This window comes from Gymnogyps californianus, chromosome 3, assembly GCF_018139145.2.
Source record: "Gymnogyps californianus isolate 813 chromosome 3, ASM1813914v2, whole genome shotgun sequence".
Taxonomy (NCBI): Eukaryota; Metazoa; Chordata; class Aves; order Accipitriformes; family Cathartidae; genus Gymnogyps; species Gymnogyps californianus.
The window spans coordinates 39,688,546-39,711,673 of NC_059473.1; the positions used below are offsets into that span (position 1 = coordinate 39,688,546).

Sequence of the window (23,128 nt, forward strand, 5' to 3'; positions counted from 1 at the left end):
AGGTAAGTACAGTACCAATGCGTTATTCTAACAGTCATTTTTTACCAAAATCATATGTTAGCCAGCCCTTTAATCTCTTATCCTTTAGAAGCTGGGTTTCTTTTTTTTTTCTTTTTCCTATCCTTTTTTAATCCTGTTACTGGAATCTATATATCTCTACTATCTTCACATTGTTTTTTGAAAAGTCCTTCATTACAGCAGGAGACAGTGATAATCACTAGGCGCCCTTTCTGAGCAGCTGGAATTCCCCCCTCATTCAATTATCAGCGAGATCTGACCCTGCCTGGCTTGCGAGGCCACTCAGATATGGGAACTTGAAGACAGGAGGTGGTATGGCCACGAGACAAAGATATAACTACAGGCAGTGGGCAAAGCATGCCATATTATAATCCAACAGGATTGTGTCTTCTTTTTTAAAAATGAGTCATTATAGCCACAGGAAAACATTTTTTTCCCTTTTATTAATTGCATTTGAAAACAGTAGAAAAGGACTGTGTGTACATGTACTTGTGTGCAGTAAAAAAAGCATGGAGCACTAAATAATTGTAGTAATAATTCCCTCAAAATCAGCCATCTTTATTGCTATGAACAGTCCATTTGAGCATTCAGTCTTCCTTTCCACCACAGGGTGGTTAATTAATAAACCTTTAGTTAATTGAGATTTCTGCCTGCCAGTTCCACAGGGGTTATTATTTAAACACATGCAAACTGCACTTCCACTTAGAGCAACTTTCTGGTTTTCTCTCTTACAATATAAGCACAGTCAATGTAAATTTTCTGCATTCAAACATTAGACATTAATACTGCAGTGGTGTTCACCCACTACACATCATAGCTTGCAATCTATTCCTTATTACAAATAACCTATGCAGAGCCAGGAGCTGAAGCATATGCTATTTCTGCAGAATTGCTTAAGCCCACAAACTTAAAGAAGCAGAGGTCTATGGTGTCTTTCAAACAAACATTTTTTCCCTGTAAAAAATGATTATTTAAAAAAAAGAAGTTTAATGTGAAAGTTTTCTTTTTCGGTGGTGGTGCTTCTTATATTATACGAATCTTTTATCACTGGAACGTACTAAAAAAAGCCCCTTTGTATATCTCCAGTTAGAAACAATTTGGGAGACTTGAAACAGAAGATAAATATAATAAAAAAATACAAATGGTGCGAGTCAAATGAAACCTTTGAAAATTATAGAAACATATAAGTAAACATGGAAGCATCTTTTCCTCACTTACAAGTGGGAGATGGAAGTAAAGACATGATGCCAGTGAAAGCATCTATGGCAAAGAGAGGGAGCAGGCCAATCTGAAAAGCCCAGAGCCTTTACAAAGAACCACGAGAGTGTTTTGTGCACATGTAGTTGGGCCGGTAACTAAAATATCACATATCTCCAAGAAAACCTACAGTTTATGCATTGCCAACATCAGCTTCCACACACACTGCCCTATTTAGGTGCCAAAGGGGAACAGCCAACCTAAGGGTGGCAGGGAATGCCTGTCGCCACAATATTTTAATCCATGACCTCAACACTATCAGTAAAAGTAATACTAAAAGCTAATCTGAAAAGCACTTTTTTTTTTCAGATACAGAGGCCCACACAGTGCTGAGGACTAACTGTTGGTATCTCTACAACGGCAACCAAATTGACAATTAATGGTAATAATCCCCAGTGGCCTTTAACGGCATGTGGTGGGTCTTTACGAGGCAGGTGGCCAGTCTGCTGGTATGAATGGCCCCACCCCATTCTGAATGGAGAACTCTGCTAATTTTCACTACTAAAGAATATTGTTTAAAAGCCTGTTTAAAGCCAGTCTCCAGGCAGGCATGGCATGGAGGAAACTGAAGGGAGCGAGGGGACAGCTTACTTCCGCCTTTGCCGCTCTTCTCCATGCGGTACTGGTAGATGTGCAGAGTGAAGAGCATGTGGGAGTTGCGGTGATCCTCCTCGTCACAGTCCCGCTGGCTGCTGCGACGTGAGGCGATGGCAGCGTCAAGGAAGAAGGCAGCCTTCTCTGCTGTAGGGGCGCGGAGCTCGCTCTGATTCTGAAGCTGCGGGTTAACACAAGGGAGAAATGACATAGAAACTCCCACGCAAGTCAATGCTACCAGACAACTTCCTGCAGTCAACGCACACTGTAGATATGTTGGCTTCTGAAGGGACCGAAAAGGAGGAGGTGCCCAATGGAATGAGCCCCTCCTGACACCGGCAGTGACAATACCATGTTCTCCAGGAGCCCCATGATTGAATCCAGGCTTTTGAGGGTTCTTACTTGGGGTACCTCTGGTGGCAGTTGTTACAAATAAACCCCAGCAACTGAAAACTGTCCTATGGGCTGGCCAGATGCATAAATTTGTTCCTTCACTTTCCCAGAATTTTAAGCTATTTATGCTTATTAATTATTCACTATTTTCATTATTTTTACTGCCTTTTTTTCCCCTGCATTGCTGGCTCTGGCAATCACTGCATCCTTCTGACGGCTACAAGTGAAAAAAAAATAATTGTGGAAGACACGTCAATCCCAAACTCAACAGTTGGTGGAGACTGGCAGGGTCAGGACTATGTGTTACCCTTCAGAAAGTGTTAGAAGGGAGCAGTCCACAGACAAATCTGGGAAATAACAGGAGTGCAGTTTGTGTTCAGCCCCATAGCATGTCAGGAGCAGCACAGAAGAGAAGTCATTTTCTTGCCCCTTCATATCACAAGCTTATACACCTGCTCACAAGCCAGGGCAATCCATTAAATGGAACAAGGCAGGTAATATACATACATTCACATTTGCTGGACCTCAGTCCTAGTCACCAGCCTGCTCTTATCTCTCCAAAGTGATAGACAGCATAGGAGGGCAGATATTATTAACCCCCCATAACGTCAGGAACACACGCGTGTTTCATGTCACCTAAGATTAGTTTGCCTGTGGAAGGGACATGTGACAGTGTAATCTCATGGCATTCGTTTTGGCAGAATACAGACCTGGCCTACAGCCCATAGAATAGACTTGTTTTGTCTGGCATAAAAACAGTGAGGAACTCCCATTCTCAGGGAAACGTCCCTGCTATGTAATACAGCTAGAAGTTAAGTTCTCCTAAAGAAGACAGTGCTCCTGTCTTCTCTTCGTGACCATTAATCAGTCTGAGGAGGAATAAAGCTGAGGCTGTGCATGGGATGGGGTGACACAGCTGAAGGCTGAGCTTTCTCTAGAAAGGGGGAGGGGGGCAGAAAGGAGTTAACAAGGCAAGCAGAAGGCAGGCCAGTCTGTGGGCTGATCTCACTAATGTAAGCAACAAGAAAATGTGCATACTTGGAAAGGCCCAATGACAGACAGTATGACATATGGTGATTATTCATTTGCTATACACACTGCTGATTTTGCCTATCTGTATGGCTATAATATAATATCCTCCCTTCATAGGAGGATTTTGAGAATTCAGGTGCAGGATACCTGACTCTAGAATGTCGTTATGTCTTGTAAACACACATAAAAGGGCTTTTTTTCTTGCAATTTAATTCAGTATTTTACACTGCAGAGATACATAGACGTCTCATGGAGCTACCTTTTCTCCACTGGTCTAAAATAATTCATATTGCATATAGCTGTTCTGTCTGTATCTATATGAAAATAAGCAACAATAATGGGATATTTATTATTATTGCTATTGTGCTTAAATACCTTAGTAAAGAATTAAGCTCTAAGAAGAGGCTAGTTGTTACACGGTTATGTAACATATGTAACATACGTAACATACGTATGCTAAATCAGATCTTAACTGGCCCATCTATCACCCCAATGGGAACTGTGAAGACTCAAGGCTCCCATCTTATATTCACTAGACTGTGCCCATTACTGGATACCAGAGGGTGAGATCTCTTGTGATACTCTAAGTATTTAATAAAGCACTAAAGCCAGGAGTCAAGTGAGAATGAGAACCTTAATTATTATTTAAAATCAAGACGCAACTTCGTAGTCCTTGGGTAGAATGGAAAAGAATGGAAAATATGATCTAAGTATGTCTGAAAGGCTTAAACCACAAAGAGATAAAACACAAAATTTATTACATGTTGTTTAAAATCTCATGATTCATGAATTTTGTGGATGTGAATCATGATTTCTAGATGCTTGCAGCTGGAAATAGGGTACATGACCCTGTAGGTCTGTTCCCTCCTCCCTCCATTCCCCATCCTTGGCTAGGCAGTGCTCTGCAGGTTCTCGATGGAAGCAGCCTTTGCCTTTAAGGTTGAAAGAATGTATTCAAGCTCCATCATGCTGGTTTGCTCCATCTTCATCTACTCATACAAAAATCAGATTTACTCCCTCACAGACAGCAAAATGAAAGAATAGGCCTTTTTTCCCCTCAAAGCAAGAGGGGAAAAAAAAAAAGAGCTGCTGAGACTTTCTAGTGGTTACCCAGGAAATATATGAGCTAGTTACTCATTCCTGCTAAACCTCCAAACCTAAGAGTTCGAGTTATTCTTGGCTTGCCCAGCTCAGGAATTTATTTCTTGGCAGCAATTAATAAGTAGCAATTAATGCTTCCTACAACATTGCTAATGCAAGTGCTATAAATAATGTAGTTTATAAAGAGATAAACAGCCATATTAATGGCCTCCAGCTATTTGTGCAGTACTGTAAATATTTTAGCTTGTTATTTTACAAAAGAGAGATCACACTTTTTTTTTTCTTTTAAGAATGAGGTGAATTTTTGTTTGCACTGAATGTTTTCACATTTTATTGCAAACACAAGCCCCTGCTCAACACCAGTTATACCAGAGGTACAAATATTTAGGCCAGGAGAGCAGATGGCCCTGCAGCTGCAGGTCATAAAGTTCTTGCATGTTTTAAAGTAAACACTTTCAAGTCTATAAACTTTATGCTCTGGGTAGTTCTTGAATTTGAACCATCTCAATAGCTCAGAAAAAAAAAAAGTCACATTGCTTGTTTCAGTACAAAATGAACCTTGGATTCACCTGCATGCCACAAATGGGGTCTTCACAAAGGTAGACACCTGGGGACTGGCCATCTTGCAGGCTGCCCGTAGCCACTTCTGACAACAGGTCTCTCAGATTTTCTTCTTTCCCCCACACTTCCACTGCAGAAATTCGGACCGAAAAGCGGGCTCCTGTCTTCTCTTTGCGTTCATTAATCAACTTGAAGAGCCAGGAGATGGCACAAGGGATTATGCCGAGGTTTTGCATGGAATCATCCTTCCCGATCATGGTGTATGACTTCCCTGTCAGGAATGGGGGGGATGGAGAAAAGATAACAAAATCACTCCCAGGACCTTCACAGCCTTCTGCCAAGAGAGATTATCCTGCACAGCCTCATGAAAACAACTTCTTCACTACCATAAGGACAGTCAGCAAGGGAGAAAGATAGGCAGGCAGACAAATAGTACATGGAAAATGCAGATGAAATCTTGAGCTGCTTTCAAAAATCATTACCTGATGCATTCCCCTGACATCTCCCATTCCCCAGGCAGGGTGCTGCAGGTCCCTACCATGCAACACTGCAGCCTCTGATGTGTGTGAATAGTGGGGGGAATTGAGCAGATCAGGAGTGCCATGGTCTCTAAAAATCCCTGCTTTAGATACGGTGAGTGTGGTATTCTTTGAATACCATTTTACTTCAAAGCACTATATTATGCTTCATATGCTGGGGTTGGGATTGACATAAACCTGGTCCCAGGATCATACAGATGCAACTTCACCCAGAAAAAAAACCCAGGTACATATGGTCATTTAGTGCAGAAGTGGGTCCACAACAAGAAATATTTTATCTGGGTCAAAACCTTCCCCTGGTTTGCTATTATTTGACTCTGCAATTACAGCTCTGGCTTGTCTCTGCTGTAAAAGTTTGCTGATTAAGAAGAGACACAGAGTACTACCTTATACTGCTTTAGGTGTCACTACGTATAATACTCTTAGACAAGTTGTCTAAAGCTCCTAAATTTATAAGCCAAATGATAAAGGTATACATCCTTTCAGGCAAATACTTGTGGCTTCTTTACCTTGTTTCATTTCTTATGTTGAATCTATGTGGAAAAAGACCAGTGAAGAAAATATTTCTATGCACGTGTCTGTGGCAAGGTCTGGGTGTGCCCACGGTTCGTGGAATGGCAGTGGTGCAGTTAACGGAGCAACTGCAGAGACTCAACTTGTGCTCCAGCAAAGCCCTAGCTAGGCCGCCTCTCTAAAGGACATGTAGCACTTGTGAGACCCCGTTATCTGGTGGCTTTTTTTTCCATCTCATCTGCTATCTCGTGTTTGGCAGGTCACAGGGGGTTAAATACCCAAGTGCGCATCCTGGTGTTACACCTGCCTGGCCCAGAGGGGCCTTGTGGTTAGTTTGACCAGTGGCCCTGCTCCATTGATTGTACCAGAGCTGGTGGCATTGCAGCATTCAGTACTCTCCAGTTTTTGTTGCCTGTAATTTGGGATAATCATGGCCTAATACAGCCTGATCTTCTTTATCACTTGAAAAACTGAATTATCCTTTTAAGTTATATGTGTATGTCTGTGTTTCTTTGAGACAGTAAATTACGGAGATCATTGCACACACACAACACAACCCTGTTCATTAACGAGAGAGTATTTTCAAAATACTATTAGATAAGCATGAACAAAATATATGATTACTCTTGAAACCCAGTTATTTCAAAACAATAGCATGTTAATGATGATGATTCTCCTTTTTATTGTCTTTCCATGAATACCTGAAATGCTGTTGATGCGTTTGCAAAGAGCGAGTTTTGATCCATTGGTAACGTTCAGTTAACCATTAGAATAGGATTTGTTGGAGACAGAATAGGAAGAGGTTAGTAATGAGTGAATTGTCTAATCAGGAAATAGAATATAAATCAAACTATTTGAGTGCCCAGTCACAGCACTTGAATAGTGCCATCACAAACGTCAAGTACTTGAGTGGATACTCACAGCCTTTACACAGCTTGATAAAAGTGGTATTTGGGCAAACAGTCTCCAATACCAAGCACATTTGTAAAACTGTAGATCACTGTTGGATCATTCATTAACAATTGAAGACAGTGCTAAAAATTGCTATAATACTCAGGAGACGGCACGAAGCAACAACTCAAAGACAACTTCTGTTTCAAAGAGCATGCTGTCCAACATTTAGACAATGCGCAAAGTGAATAGATGTGTAGGCGAGAGGTGAAGGTGTAGTACAAGGTCACGCACAATGTACCACTTTCAAATACAATTACTATGCACAGACAAATGAAAGTTTGTTTTCCCTAATCTAATGTATTAGCAATCTTGGGTTAAAAATATTCATTTTGCTGCTTGAGTAGGGAAATTTAACAATACCAACCAAGCTTGGCATGGCCAAAGCAGAACACGCAGCCATCTGCTCCATTGACCACAGACTGGATCACCTCAGCCACAGTCCCAGCACATACTTCAGCCTGTAACAGTTATTTAAAAAAAAGAAAAAAAGAAGGAAAAAAAGAAAGAAAAAAAACCATTAACAATAATAAGGAAAATCAACAGAGTATTTTCACTGGAAAATGGTCGTAATGTCATCAGTGCTCCAGATAGCATGTTGAAGTATCAAAAAGTCTAATCTTCCTTGTCTCATTCATGTGACCTATGCTGTAGATGGGAATGACATTACTTGTGTAAGCACATGAGGCAGGACTTTTGCTCTGTGTCAAGTGAGCTTCATTTGCTGAAGCATCAACATCTTTTGTGGCGTTAAACAAAATACATGTACTGTAAGGTAACGTGGTTGGTTTGTTAGAATTGCCTATTTAGGGGACTTTAAAAATACATTTTTGATTAAAAAACAATCAAATACTGAGGAATTTTTTCAGGCTCTATTATTTGCCCAATTATGGACTGAGTTCAATTCCCCTAGCAGGTGGGTAAGGAATGTAAGGGGAACAAACAGCTTCTTTGGTATTAGCTAGGTGACATTTCTTAATTTTTCTCTATGTTATTATGAGTCTTCTTAGTTTTTTGCAGCAGTAGGCTCCATCCTGAAGACTGTAGTAGCATTTTAAGAAGTACAACACACAAAATTACCCTGGGCATTCTTAGATTTAAGGTTCAAGCAGGCTGAATGGTCTACAGTGCTTCTGCAGCAACTGCCTATCAATACTGGCTGAAACTAAATCAGAATTCGCAGTTTAGGCTTTTATGTGAAGCACTTCACATTTGATAATAAATCATGTAAATTCACCTAGTTCATGGGTATTTCTAGACCCTCTCTGTAATAGTAAATAAAATGGGCCAAGAAAGGGACTGTTCACAGGCCAGCCCTTGAACTGCATCCAGGCATTAGTCTGGGAGGTGCTAGCTGCCTGGACCAGATCTAGGTCAGGGATTGACCTAATGATACAATCATACAACAGTGCTTTAGCTGGCCCTGTGTCCTAACTCTGTTCAGTTTATGAGTACAGAAACAGCCTTACGGTACTGTTTTCTAATTATACCTTGCAATGTTACTTTACTGTTCTACTGTCCTCCTCATGACATTTGGGTAACATAGTTCATCAAACCAAAGAAGTGTAATAAAAATAAGGAATCTGAATATATACACATGAACAAAGATTTGTGAACTAAAATCCCCATCCTCCTATTGTAAACTGTACAACAGAACAGCGTACAAATAATCCTTGACTTCTTAATGAATAGAGGACTGCATTAGAGAACTGCAGTTCTGATCAGATCACTGTACGCACCAAATAATAAGATTTTATAATATACAATAACTTGTTGATATTAAGGATTTGCCTACTAGGCACCATTTAGCACATTTATTGCACGTATAATTTTAGGAGCAATTATTTACAGTAAAAAATAAAGAAAGCACACAATTATTGAGATACAATTTAATAAACTGATTTCATTATCGATGACATTGTCAGACCAAATTCAGCCCTGGTCTAACTCCACTGAAAGTACTACTGTTGCAGCAGAAACTAATTTGGCTCTGGTGCATGCTATTGTTTAGATAACTATTCTGATCATACATTGCCTACCTGTGATGCATCTTGGGGGAAAACTGCATCGAAAGCAAACATCTTGGGTGGAACCTGGTTGCCCCTTTTCTGGAAAGCATTCTGACCTCCACAGGCCAACGGGTCATACAGCGTGATTTGCTTCTTACGGGGGTCAACTTTTAAGAAAGAGCTGGACTCAGATGTCTCTCTGGCAAGCGTGGAAGAAATGCGCACCATGACTTTGACCTGTCAGCAAACACACAAAAAGATGATCACATTTGATTAGTCTGTTGGATGCTCTCGACTGGTATGTTGAATGAACTTTCCAATTACACTCGACCAAATCATACTTGCTTGTTGTAGCTAGTGTCTCAGTGGAAGTCAGTGAAGACACAGGAATTACTATAGGCAGAATTTGGCCTAAAATACACAGTGAATAAAGCCAGAACTCATCTCCATCTACTTCAACAAGCAGCTTGTGTGTTTAGAATTATGAGGTACATCATAGTGTTTTAGTGTCGATGTTACTCAAGTACAATGATGAGGTATTACATCACCTTGTCCTACTCTCAATATAAATTGAAAATTAACTGTACCCCAGTGGCCCAATTAAGAAAGCTGAAAGGTAATCTAGACTGCTAAGCTATCAGAACTGCTGCAGTTTCTACGAAGCAGTCTGATCAATAAAAGCACATAAAAGACAGATCTGTAATTTACACCTTTCTGATTCTAATCCAAATGCAAAAAGATGAAGTGCTCAGTTCTAAGTGTCATCATCAAAGAGTTATGAAGAGAGTCCTGGTTTAATGGTCAGATTTTGAAATTATCATCAAGGGAGTGGAATGTAATAAGCAATAAAAGATTTGTTAAAACATGTTAGCTCACAACTCATTAAATGGCTACATAATAAGATGTTATTCCTAAGACAAAAATACATCTTCATGGATTTAATGAGGTTATACTGCATCCTTAGCCCAGTTGGTACGCAATTTAGATGTAAGTAAAACTGATGACAATCGAACTGGCTTTGGTTCTCCCCATAAATTCACTACCTGCAGACACATGAGTTCCTGAACTTTACAGGGCAAACATCACCTCTCTGCCAGCTCTAGCCACACCTGCACGCACTTTGTCCTAGAGCAGACTGACTTTCACACCAACCAGACAGAACTTTTATCTTAATGCTCCTTAATTGTATGTCACTTGTATCAAACCCACCTACGGCTGGCATGCAAGTGACCACAAAGGGTCACCTCAGCACAGGGTGGGAGCACATCTGCTGTTGGAATGGCAGATGCACCCTCGGAGGAGGTTGTAGCCCTAAAAGTTAGACAAGGCTGCAGCTCCTGTCAGCCTCACTGAGACTGGTGCTCTTTGTAGGCAGATCTCATTTCATGCTGGCCTAAACTCATCCCACATGGAAATAAATCAGCTGCTTTGAGAGGTAAAATCTGGGCAAATTAATTTTTGACACAACTCCTTTGAATACAACAGAATGAAACCAGAGATTAATTTGGATTATTCAGTATTTTTGTGATGCCTTCTCTATATGACTGTGAGTCAAAGTGGTAATTTGACTCCACGTATTTTAACCTGGGAAAACAAGTTGTCATTAGGTGGTGAAATGGTCACAAATCTGTGCACGTGATTTCAGTTTTACACAATTAGTTGAGGGAAAGAGAAAAAATACTGCTTGGGTATGAATGGGTTCTCTTCTCAACTGCTCAGCTGAGCTGCTTATGAAACCTAACCTCTAACTGAAAAAAGCCACTTCCAATATTTTGCCAAAAGCATTCTTCTATACCCAACCCTAAGCAGAGCTAATTTCTACTGCCTTGACAAAGGCAGTCAACACCTCCGGCCAGTCCACATGAACTGGGCAAGGTTTGAATGTGTATTCCAGCCACAGGTCTCCTGGCAGCTCAGGGAGGAGGCACTAATCAAGTTAGCAGGGAAGGGAGGGAGTACAACACTGTGAATCCTAGAGGAACAAGAAAACAAAGAACAATATCAGTCTTGATCCATTTTCCTATTTTCAACTTTGGATGTCTTTGTTTTCTACGGTGTCCCACATTTTTAAACAGATGCCAAAATCAAGAGCATTAGACTGATCTGCTGGAAACCAAAATAAACGCTGTTCTTCAACTACTTTAAATAAAATGCTTGCTCTGCTTTAGAAAACTGTTTCCCTATAAGTTTATTTGTATTTTTGGCTGCTATGAATCCACGTCCTCCAGATCCTTGATCCTTGTGTGCAAAGGAGAGTTAACTGAATACCCTGGGGCTAAGTTTCTTTGGATTTTGGAGAATGGATAGTGTGTGAAATTTAACAACCCTTCATACACAGACAATCTAAAGTTCTTTTGGCCTCAAACTGTATGGGCCTTCAGTTTTAACTTCAGCTACACCAGTTTTGTTACAGTATAATATCACTGGCTTGGGTCCTGATTTGAACCTGTTCACACAAAATCAGATTAATACCTGTCACTTCTTAATGAAGTAGTACTGCAAATCCTCCTAACTTCCAACAGCTATAGTGATAGAAGCTGAGGCATCAGGTTTCTCTTTCCCTGGAGTAAAAGACCAATTTAACTGAAATCCTAAAAATTTACTAGCATCAGATAAACTGAATGAACCACTATAAAAAAAGAGCTCAACTCAGAAGTCCCAGGAGATGTCTAACAGCATACATTTTCTGACCATTTGGCTCTTCAACTCTAGCAAATATAGACATCTCTCAAGAAAAATACTGTTATTGCCATGAACCTTTGTATTTCCTGTGCATGGGGGATTTTTGTTTTGAGTCTTAATGGTTCATAGAACCACAGAATCATAGAATCGTTTAGGTTGGAAAAGACCCATAAGATCATAGACCCATCAGGCTGAGATTGGGGAGCTAGGACCCCTCCTAACGGCTGTGCCTCAGATGCAGTACAATTGTGAACAAGTGATGCAATCTCTGTTTCACACTCCCCACCTGTACAATGGGCCGAGTCGCAGCTCACTTCACTGCAGGGCATACTGATACATTCAGTCATTCCCAGGCCTCAAAGGACTGGCAGTTGCCATTAGGTAGGCACTCCATTATTAAACATTATTATGCATGTAACCTAAACCCAAGGATTCGTGCAAAGCATTTCCCAATAGTGGTTATGACAAGAGTAAATCAACTAAGCTACAGCAGTAGAAACGGTGGGAGACCACGGCCTCCTGCTCTGCCATTTCACAGTCCTTCATGCAATTTATAGCTGGGGATAGCAGGGGGAAGCCCAGAGTCCATGCTGACCCCTGCAATCCACACTACAGGGGAGGCAGCGCGAGGATGGGTGAACGTAACTCAGCCAGCTATGGGGATAGCACAGGAACTTAACGGACTTAAAAGACTTCAGTTTAATTTAAGGAACAGACAGGCTGAAGATCACAGTGCTGCTCTGGGGAAAGCAGAAATACAGTACAGTTAATTTGAAACTAACTGAACAGTGAAGTTAAAGAACTCCAATACTTTATGCTCGCAATTTATATTTAAATAAACTGTAAATTGAACTTCTCTTTAAAAAGAAAAAAGCAGGTTTTCTGCTTCACTTCCTATATGTCATTACTCCTTTAGTCCAATGCTAGTTTCCCACTAATCTCTTGTAATTGAAGGGTTTAAGAGATACCACTTGTGATTAATGGCACCACTCAGTCTGCCAGAAATTCTTATTTGAATCCCAGTGATCAGGTCTTGGCAGCGCCCAGCCTTAGACGCACCTCTGACTGTTTCTACGGGGAAACATGAAAGCAGTCTCTTGAGACATGAGCTGTTGGTAAAACAAACATCCTGGGCCTAATTTTGATCTAATTTTACACTCATGCAAATCTGGCTGAACTCAGCAAGAATTACCCTAACTTAAGAGTGGAGAGAAAGAATAAAAGAAAAGGTCACTTGCTCTGCATCATTATTGTGCCTTTTCTAGGATATAACTTTACCTCTTAATTCTGCTCATGCTGGAAGCATTTTTTAATGTGTTCTCTCCTGTGAGTTCACAGGATTTCATTTGACAACTATTCAATCCAACAGGACTCCCATTTACTTCTCTGGATTTCAGTTCCTGTCCACAAAGATTTGTTCTGTTCTTGAATGCATTCTACAGTCATTGAATTCCACAATATTACTCCCAATGTGCAATGCCACAAATGAAGGCAGAATCAGAGCTGTACTGTTTAGGTTTCCTCAACAGGGTTTCTTTGTATTTTTCTATATGTATTTATTTTATGTATATGCGTGTGTGTGTATTTAAATTATATACACTATTTTTTTAAAAAAGCATATACATTTTCTGAATATATTTTAAAATTTAGTATATATACATTTTTCATAAATTTCTCTCTAAATGGTAATTATTAGCACTGAAGAGTTCCTTCATGGGTACCATTCAGTAGCATCAAGGGAAGATATAGGGGAATTGCTGTACTATCACTATGCTTCTGTACTGTAAAAATAAGCAGAGACCTTTTAATCAGCTCTATTACAATTTCAGCTGCCTGAACCATGTTCCTTTGCCTTCTTTTTTATCTAGTGCATCTCTATATACACATCAACTATTTCTTGAAGAGGGAATTTGCTAATTGCAGGATTTTCCCCAGCTAAACTCAATTTGTGATCTACCATGGACCTTTTGTTATGTTCTTACTCTGTGGAGAAGGACAAAGGTTCAGCACGCTCTGCAAACTAGAACTGGTGCCACAGGAAAAAAAAGAAAACAGAGTCCAGCCCCAGCCCCTGACACTCCCACGTCTCCTGTGCCCGCAGGGGTCTGTCTGGAGGACCAGCAGTGAAATGAGCACGGAAGGTGGGAAAGGTAAGCTGTGTCAAATCTGTATCAAACATGAATAAATACAAACAGAGGCTGGAATGAGGCAACACAAAGCAATCAGAGATTGACACTGGGGATATTATAACTTCCTTCTACTCTCGCCTGTAAGATTTCGTTTGGGGTTCATTTATCTAATTACTGCAGGGACAGAGCTAGACAGCTGTTGCTTTGGGCACTGTGCTTGCCTTTATGAGCTGCTCTTCTCATCAATCATTTGAGCAGCTTCTGCTGGACGTGTGCTGGGTAGTGGTGGGAGGCAGGAGCTGCGGTGCAGTCACGGGTGAGACAGGCCAGCTGGGGCTATTGAGCTGTATTAGCACTCCATCAATGTAATGGCAATCACTGGCTGCAGGAACAGCCTTACTGGAAGTTAATGAAGAGTGGGTTTTGTAATTTCTCACTGTTACAGTTGTAAATAATGGTGGCAGGCATGCATTTTTGCTGTAGCCAGCCAGAAAATACTACAGCACAAGAAAATCTATGACATCCCAAACGCTTACGCACATACATGCTTTTGCATGATGGATGTAAAGCTAGAAGCCTTTCTAGAGTGCCCAGAGAATATGGAAACAGTCTGTTAAGCATTTTAAAGGATCTTTCTTACAGATCGTGAGACAATTAACTGATCATGCTAACATGAAATCTAGGAGGTCAAGATCAAACAGACTGAGCCAGAATGAGACAAATACAGAATTGTATGAGTGGACGTTGCTTTAATGGAAGTCTCCTGGTAACATTTGGAAAAAAACAAACGAAACTCGGGTAAATTATGCCAGTGTAAGCTGGTCAGGAAGCATGTGTACACAGGCCTCATTGTCCTCTCTTTCTATTTTCACAAAGGTAACTCTTGTAGGCTTCAGTGTTTCACTTTAGCACAAATTAGAAAACACTCAGGCCTGATCACTCTTGTTCTTTGTGGAAATGGCTGTTACTGCTACTGCTGCTTTCGAAAAGCGGTGCAAACAAGAGAAAAAGCAATACCATTAGGGCTTGCAGGTCTCCTCTTTTTTACGACTGTCCCTCTGTTTCTTTCTTGTGTAATTGCTAAAACTTTACCAGCTCATCAACCCCATCCTGTACAGCAGTTAAACTAATTTGCACTGGTAGCAATAACAGGAAGTAGTGTAAGTGTACTGTACCCAAATACCAATCATATTATTTGAAAAACTTGCCTTTATGTCAATTGTACCCTTTTTCAATTGGATGATGTAACTTTATTAATAAATTCAGTAAAATCTGGTGTGAAATATGCTCAGGTGACAGGGCATGGCTCAGTGACCTCTTGTCTTGTTTGTGTCAGCGGTAGCTTTGAGTTTTGTCACTGTAGTTTGGTACAGTTGAAAGACAGTGCTGACCACTGACACTGTCTGAAACCAGCACGTACATCAGCCCAGCCACTCAGTTGTCGCATTGCTACTTCAGCATTTACTAAATTAACATAGAGCACTACAGCTTTCTTCTGCTCTTTAAAAAAAAAAAAAAAAAAAGGCATGAGGATCATCCTGTCATGGAAACAATCTTTCCCTAAGCTTCCCCACATGCAACAGACAGACTGTGTGTTCCTGGTTTTCCTTTTGCTTCCTTCTGATCTCTTTGAGGGAAGTCTGCATTTCAGACCTGCATAGCTGGGGCAGTTTGTGTGATACCTAAAGCAGGAGCAGGATTTTTCCCAGCTTCTGACACTCTCCACGTACCTGCACACGGATCCACAGAAGCATACCTTCATCTATGATGGGGCCAACAACAGCCTAGCTCAGCTCATGTGTGGGGATGAAATTTCAGCTTTTTTTTTTTTTTTTTTGGGGGGGGGGGGTGGTGGTGGTGGTCTCTTTCAACATTACTGATAGTGGCATTTTCATAAGAACTGAACAAACCAAAACAGCCTTCAACAATCCCAGCATGAACAACATGGGATCAGCTGGCAAATCTTGCCTTCCCTGCAGTGGATCTGCAGATATGTAAGCATGCACCTACTGGTACAGTCAGCAGATGCCTTACTTAAGCCTCTAACACACTACTGAAAAAATTTGCTCTGCTTCTCTCACGCTGATAAGAATTTATTTTTCTGTGTTGAGTAGCAAGTACAGTTGGCTGCCACGAATTTCAAGATCTCCTCATTTCCTTGGCGTCAGATCTCTTTACCTTTCAAAATCAAACACATATTTTGCTTCACTTCAGTGACCTTTTAGAGTAGAGGGTTTCCCTCCTTCCTTTTTTCTACTTAATACAACTTTTTCAAAAGGGTCTTTAGATAGAAAGTATCTATCTAGTAAACTAAACAAGGCAAAGACTGTTCCCTGGCACAAAATGGCCAGCATCCTTCCCTGTAACTCTCATCTTCTGCTATGGGATGGCCATATTCAATGGTCTACCAAGATGGTCCCTTGCCCATGCTAATTTAAAAATCATGCCTGGAATTGTTTGGGAGAGCAGTCTAGTGGCCCAACACCATGCCAGGGACCTTGTTAACGATGCAGGAGTATGGATGATTCAGTGCCAGTGCCCAGGAACATTTCCTGCTCCTGTTTAATTTACTTTATAGTCGGTACTGCTTTTAGCTGGGATAGTTAATTTTCTTCATAGTAGCTTCTATGGTGCCATGTTTTGGATTCATGATGAAAACAGTGATGATGACACAGGGATGTTTTAGTTATTGCTGAGCAGTGCTTACACAGCGTCAAGGCCTTTTCTGCTTCTCACACCACCCCACCAGTGAGGAGGCTGGGGGCGCACAAGAAGTTGGGAGGGGACATTGCTGGGACAGCTGACCCCAGCTGACCAAAGGGATATTCCATACGATTCCATGACATCGTGCTCAGCAATGAAAGCTGGGGAAAGGAGGAGGAAGGGGGAGACGTTTGGAGTTATGGTGCTTGTCTTCCCAAGTAACCATTACACATGATGGAGCCTGGCTTTCCTGGAGATGGCTAAATATCTGCCTGCTGATGGGAAGCAGTGAATGAATTCCTTATTTTGCTTTGCTTGTGCAGGCAGCTTTTGCTCTTTCTAGTAAACTGCCTTTATCTCAACCCACGAGTTTTCACTTTTACCCTTCTGATTCCCTCGCACATCCCACTGGGAAGGAGTTAGCAAGGGGCTCTGTGGGGCTGAGCTGCCTACCAGGGTTAAATCACAACATAGTCCGAGCCCCAGAACGTTGCACAGCTTAGCCATGTTTTTCATTCTTTAAGTTAAATACAAGAAACTCAGGTGGTGCAGTAGTGGTCTCCCAAGCATGTGATGTGCCATATGTTGCTCTGTTCTATTCCAACCTGGCTTGATATCTACAGATCCTACAGACAGATCAGCCAAACCCATCAAACACATTTGTGGCACCAGCAAGGCAAGTCCTAAAGCAACCTCTCTGCTCTCGTGATTGATGACAAGGCTGCTGTTGTTCTTGCTGCCTACACAGGGTTGCCATCAGCCCCCAGGGGAGCAGGGAGCCGGCAGTGGCAAATCACTTGGCTCTTTCTCATAGGCCACACTCATATCCTGCTGCAGTGCAGAAAGACTGAAGAGAACTTTGCTTCACTCATTAAAGTTTCCTCTTAGAAACCTACCCTTCCAGCAAAACGTAACTGTACTGCCTCAGCTGCCACAAGGACTGGTGTTGATAGAAAGTAGTAGCAATATCAACAGTAGCAATATCTCAAGCATGTGTATTGATAATTATGTCTGCTATATGACTTCTAAGAGCCCTGGTTTCCCTTTTCGTGAAACTGTGAAAAAGGTGCATAGGATGCGGCTTGCTAAGTTTAAGCAGGCAGGTCATCTCATCCCTAATTAGAGAAAGGGTGGCACCGAGGGCTTCGCATTATACATTCTCAGAACAACAGAAATTCCCAGATGAACTCTCTGGTTTTTTGTCTAAGGAAACAAGAATTTCTATGGAAAGCATGCAGATAGAATACAAAGTTTCCCTTACACATGTCTTCAAGATGTCTTTTCAGTGCTAGAGAAACAAAGGATATACAGGTATTGCACAGAAGACGTATAATCACAATTGTAAGCTTTTCCATTATTTATAAAGATGATCTCCATGACTGCATACAAAAGAAGATTCCCCAGTCTGCACATAACAGTGTATGGCATCGCACCATAAATAATGAGTCGTGATGCAATCAGATAAGAAGGATTTACATTATTTAAGCCAAGCCAGAAGAAGTGACAAATTACAGTTTAATGCAGATAAGTGTGAAAAAAGATGTGTAAAGCTTTGGAGTGGCAGTTGGTAATGACAGCCAGTAAATAAAAGGGATGGTTCATGCTACTGACTAGGGAAAAGATTTGGGAATTCATGGGGAGGAAAAGAATCCCAAAGAAAGCAAGGGGCCGCATTGCTAAAGAGAGTCTATATAAATGGAAGGAGGTACAATTATCATAGTAGACAATATAGGTGAGATATCTAAATAAGTGCTTGGGTATTCAGAGGAGAAAACCAGTCTCCAGAAGGGGAGTAAAACCAGCCTCTGGTGCCATATATTGCATGAAACAATGAGCAGAAACTTCAAGGATTAGAGCTAGATGCTTTAATGAGAAATTGAGTACATTATAATGTCATTGAATTCAGCAATAATTCCTTATTTACCTGCAAGTATATGAGATGACAATTTGACCTCAGTTAGGAACAACCACCAACAAAATGAAACTTGAAAAAGGAGGAAATGATAAAACCTGGATCCAAGCAATGATATGATTTATATTGTTAGTGAACCTTTCACCTGAAGATCCTAGAGGGCTTTGCAAAGGCTTCTGACAGGATTAAGACATATATTTACAATTATGCTCATTTTCAACTGCAGAAATAAAGCATAAGAATAAATGAATCATCTAAGATCCCAGGAAAGGCTTGCTTTACCTAAACAGACTACCTGAACTTTAGTTCTACCCTTTCTTATCCCATAACTATAGGCTATAATGTTTACAAGGGCATAAACATGATATTAAATTTACTTTTTCTTTCATGTTGTATCCTATTTAATACTACCTGCATGCTTCTATCTTTGGCAGTGGTACAGGGAGGCACAATAACTACAGAGCCCAAGCAGCCATTCACTTAGAATTAATGAGATCCATTTGTAATGCTATATATTATCTCTAGCTAAAAATGCATTTGTTGAGCCTTAACAGAAATCCATGGAATGATCTTTATGGTGGGCTTGATTCTGCATGCCTCTGAAACAAACAGGATTATTTATTGTGCCTGGGACAAGAGAATAGAAGACAAGACCATACAAGATGCATCTAAAGGTTCACATAACCCCACAATATCCCATCTCCAACAGCGACCCAGCAGTCTGCCCTGTGAGCCTCCCACTGTGGTGGGCTGCACTGGTGTCCCACTGGTCCTCTGAGCTGTGCTTTGCCAATACCCGCATGGCTCACGTGCCACTTGCATCCTACCAAGACACAAACTGGGGGGTACTTACACAATCAGGAGAGAACCACAGGCTCTGATGAGCCAACCTGTAGTCTGAATCAAATCTACAGCCCTTTGGGGACATTATTTGGCTTGGGCATGTTCATAGTGCCATTTGTGGGATGTTGTCACTCCTTTTGGGCGTGGGGAGAGGAGTGCCCCAGAAAGGTTTCCCCTGGGTACATACAGTACCTGAAGCTGCCTCTCCCAGCTCTTCCAGAACCTGTTGCTGAGGCTCTGGTTGCTTGTCCTTCCTCAGATTTTTTTAATTATTATTACTTTTTTTAATGCCTTCCCCAGTCCTAACATTCAATTGCTTTCTGACCAGTAGTGAACATTGTGTTGGGATTTTCAGTAGCCTCTAGAAGGCACTACAATCTGACTCTTACCCCTGAAGGAAAGGAAATCCAAGGAAGTCATATGTCTGAGGAAATTTGTTCCTAAAACCTGGGGATTAGCAAACACAGCTTCTGGTGGTACAAGGATGCCCTTACTTGGAAAAATCCAAGGACATACTAGCTAAGTCTACACTGCTGGTACAAATGATCTCTGTGTTGTACTCTGCAGTATTGGTTCCTGGGCATGCATCTGACGCCAGGTACAGTGCAGCTCGTCTCCACTGCATCCTGTGTTCCCATGGGAAGGAATCCAGGTATGCAGGCAAGGACGATGGTACGGTATGCTTAGCACTGATCCTGGTCTGTCTGATCACAGAACCAAGATGTCAGGACTGTAATGCTTTCCTGTGTTTTTTTGTACTGAACATAACTAGCTAAATAACAGAAGCAAAATGATACCAAATCAGAGAGGCAGACAAACAAAAAAGACAGAAAGAAAACTAAACAGAAGCTCCCAGGTGAGAACTAAATGGAAACAGTACTTTGACAAATGAAACTTGCCTCATGTCACAGGGAGCCACTAACTTCTTTTATCCTCAGCTGTAGTATACAGCATAACATTGCTACTGACCCTCTTCCTTGATGAATGCAAATCTATAGCAAATAGAAACAGCCAACAAAGTGCCCATCTGCCTAGTGACCCCTACCACTAATGACTTCATCCACTGCTTGCTGCCTTGTTAAACGCTGGAATAAATAACAGCAGTGTTTGTGAATAGAACAGGTAACTAACCACTTGCCCTAGAACGAATATCCAGTGCTTGTGAGTAGTCTTTGTACGTGCCCTCAGCTGTAATTCTGCAATCTTAATTCAGGCAAAATTCCCATCGTCTTCAACCTCAGCTGCTATTTCCTGACTTTTGTGCGCTTAACCATGCAACCTTAACATTCCTTTAACGTTCCTGTTCATCAATGGAATAATTCATTATGTTGTGTGTAGCTTAGGGACTGTGTAATTCTTCTAGCAAGTAGCAGCCTTTAATGAATGGCACCTGATCAATAATGCAGAATTCAACATCTGAGAATAAATAAAAAGCCTTTTTCGTGAGGGGTGTCTGTAGGAAATGTCAAAACCATTTATCAAGGGTCCAGGCTGATAGCCTGCAGCTGCTGTCCGCAAGAACTATAAAAATGAACTTTGTTGAGTCCTGCAAATATGTTTTTTGTATTGAGCATAATCAGCTTTTTCCATGACCAAAACACAAAATAAGGACTTATTGAGTATGAATGCAATGGTCATTACCAGAGTTTTTTTAAAGTAAAACTTTGCCATAATAGTACTTTGTCCCTAAGCTGCTAGTTATTCAGGATTATTTTATCTTGGTTTCCAGGTGCACCTTTAAAACAATCCTCATTGTAACTCTAGACAGGCTGAGCTGCTTAATACAAATGCAAAAATACATTTGTATTTGGGTTTCAAAACCTCAGATTAACAAGGCAATTGGACAAACATTACAAACCAAGACAATGGTAAGCACTTTACCTCTTCCTGATATCTAGGTGAAGCATGTACCAAAGGAGCAAGTAGTTTTGACTGTTTTGGAAAGCTTTTACGTTTCTTAATAAATGATCTAACAGGGAAGCACAGGGCAACTCCAGTGCCTTTGCTGATAATTCACATCCGGCAGTATATAGAGTAGCAATAGTTAAGGGCTATAATCACCATTGACAAATATGAGCAAGATGATGAAAACAGAGGCTTAATGAAGTTTGCTTTAGTCCCGCATGGCTTAAAAAAACTTCATTGTAAATGCCAAAGTGATCCCTCCTTGTCAAACCCTAAGTCTAGTGTGAACAGTTTTCTAGGCACGTTATTGAAATAGCTAAGAATAATGTCATTCTGGACTCTACATATCCAAGGCAAGGCTCCTTCCATTGTACCTGTCACCAGGATGGGCACTGCATCAGCCATGTAAGCTTACTTTCTAAAGATCAAGCTCTTGATCACTTAGGAGCTGCTCAAGAAGGCTTCACCTTTAGCTAGCCTGAACTACACTGACAATTTGATTTCTCTCCTTTCTGATGCAGGCAGAAAGAGTGATGTGGTGGTGGATAAGAACAAGTGGCAGACCTTGATGAGGTTGGGCAGGCAACAATTCTACGGCTCCATCCTCTGTCTCTCAGAGGTGGGTGACAGAGCTGGCTGCTTCATCTCCTCTAAAATCTTATGATTTCCACTTTGGTCGCAATGATGTCACCATGAGTCAACAATGAGATCCAGCATTTTCAGAACTGAGATCATTCAGCAAAGGCCTTGGTGTCTTTGGTGGGTAACAATTCCTGCAGACACACTGCATCTCTGTTGACACTACTGGAGATATCCTAGCTATCACACCAATGAATCTGTTTCTAAATCCATCTCTTTAAACAGTGCTTTTCCACCTACTATGAAAATTTCTGTGGTAACACTGCTATTTGTCATTGGTGGCACTGCATGCCAGACAATGGCTATGAAAGTAGCAGTCAGTGCACATGTTTTACAAATGATTGAAGCAACTAGCCTTCTCTTGAGCAAAAAAGGGATCTTTCATTTTAAGATAATCCATCCTCCATGCTTGTCACTACTGTAGCTTAGTATCAGGAAAGAAATGATCTTTGATGCCTTGTAACATTTTGTCACTCATCACAAAATAGAGAGATTAATGAAGAAAAAAAAAGAGGGGGTGAGGTTTTTTTTTTAAGCAGCATCTTCCCACAGTAGATCAGAGCATAGGCAGAACAAATAAGTAAGGTAAAATATATCAGAATGATAAAAGGGAGAAGCTACCACAACAAATAACACTTACAGAGTGATTTTTAATGTGCAGCACAGAATGAAGCTTGATGAAATATTCAAACTTCAAATCTAAACGTGATCCTAAATCAGCATTGTGTGGTAGGGAAGGAGACAGCTCTGCTGCCTGTCTGTCTGGTGAAGGATGGTTTTATACCACAAAACCTGAAAAAGGTATGTCTTGAAGTAAGTGGGTCTGCTTGAGTACAGACTGATCATATACATCAGTATGAAATGTGAGAAGCACAGAAAGCGAGTGTGGCCAGGGTTGGGCCAGAATCCAAATGAGAGTCATGCCAACCACAACAATATTCAGATTTTCACTGATGGAGCCAAAGCGCTAACTTGGATCAACTTGGTTTTTCCTCACTTCTTTCAGTACATAAAATCCTTCCAAATAGTTCCAGGAATTGACAGTACCACATTGAGACAGAATGGACCACAAATCTGTCCGGCTAGGAAGCCTCAGGTACAGTTACGGGCATTATGACAACTATTATGGTGAAAAACTAACAATGCAGGTTTTCAATTGCACTTCTAAAGCTGCCTTTATCACTTGTCCAGTACTATAGCCGTACATTAGCCCTTCATTTTTTTTTAAGGACCGTTCTCACAGCAACACTCATCTGTGAGTGCTGCAAACCATGCAGCTCTGTGCTTACTTCTTTAACAGCCAAGTATCTTTCATTCTTACATAGTATTTTTGCTATACAAAGAAAA

General features: G+C 41.0%; 1 protein-coding gene across 1 annotated transcript in view; it reads right to left on the reverse strand.

The window, feature by feature from the left end:
• The window catches only part of KIF26B (kinesin family member 26B), a 300,765-nt gene that overhangs the window by 54,826 nt on the left and 222,811 nt on the right, over positions 1 to 23,128 (reverse strand). Inside the window, exons 6-9 of the mRNA XM_050895026.1 lie at positions 8,999 to 9,205; positions 7,327 to 7,420; positions 4,965 to 5,227; positions 1,867 to 2,050 (exon numbers count right to left, since the gene is read on the reverse strand). Of these exons, the coding sequence (XP_050750983.1) occupies positions 1,867 to 2,050; positions 4,965 to 5,227; positions 7,327 to 7,420; positions 8,999 to 9,205 (748 nt within the window). The remainder of the gene's footprint in view (positions 1 to 1,866; positions 2,051 to 4,964; positions 5,228 to 7,326; positions 7,421 to 8,998; positions 9,206 to 23,128) is intronic.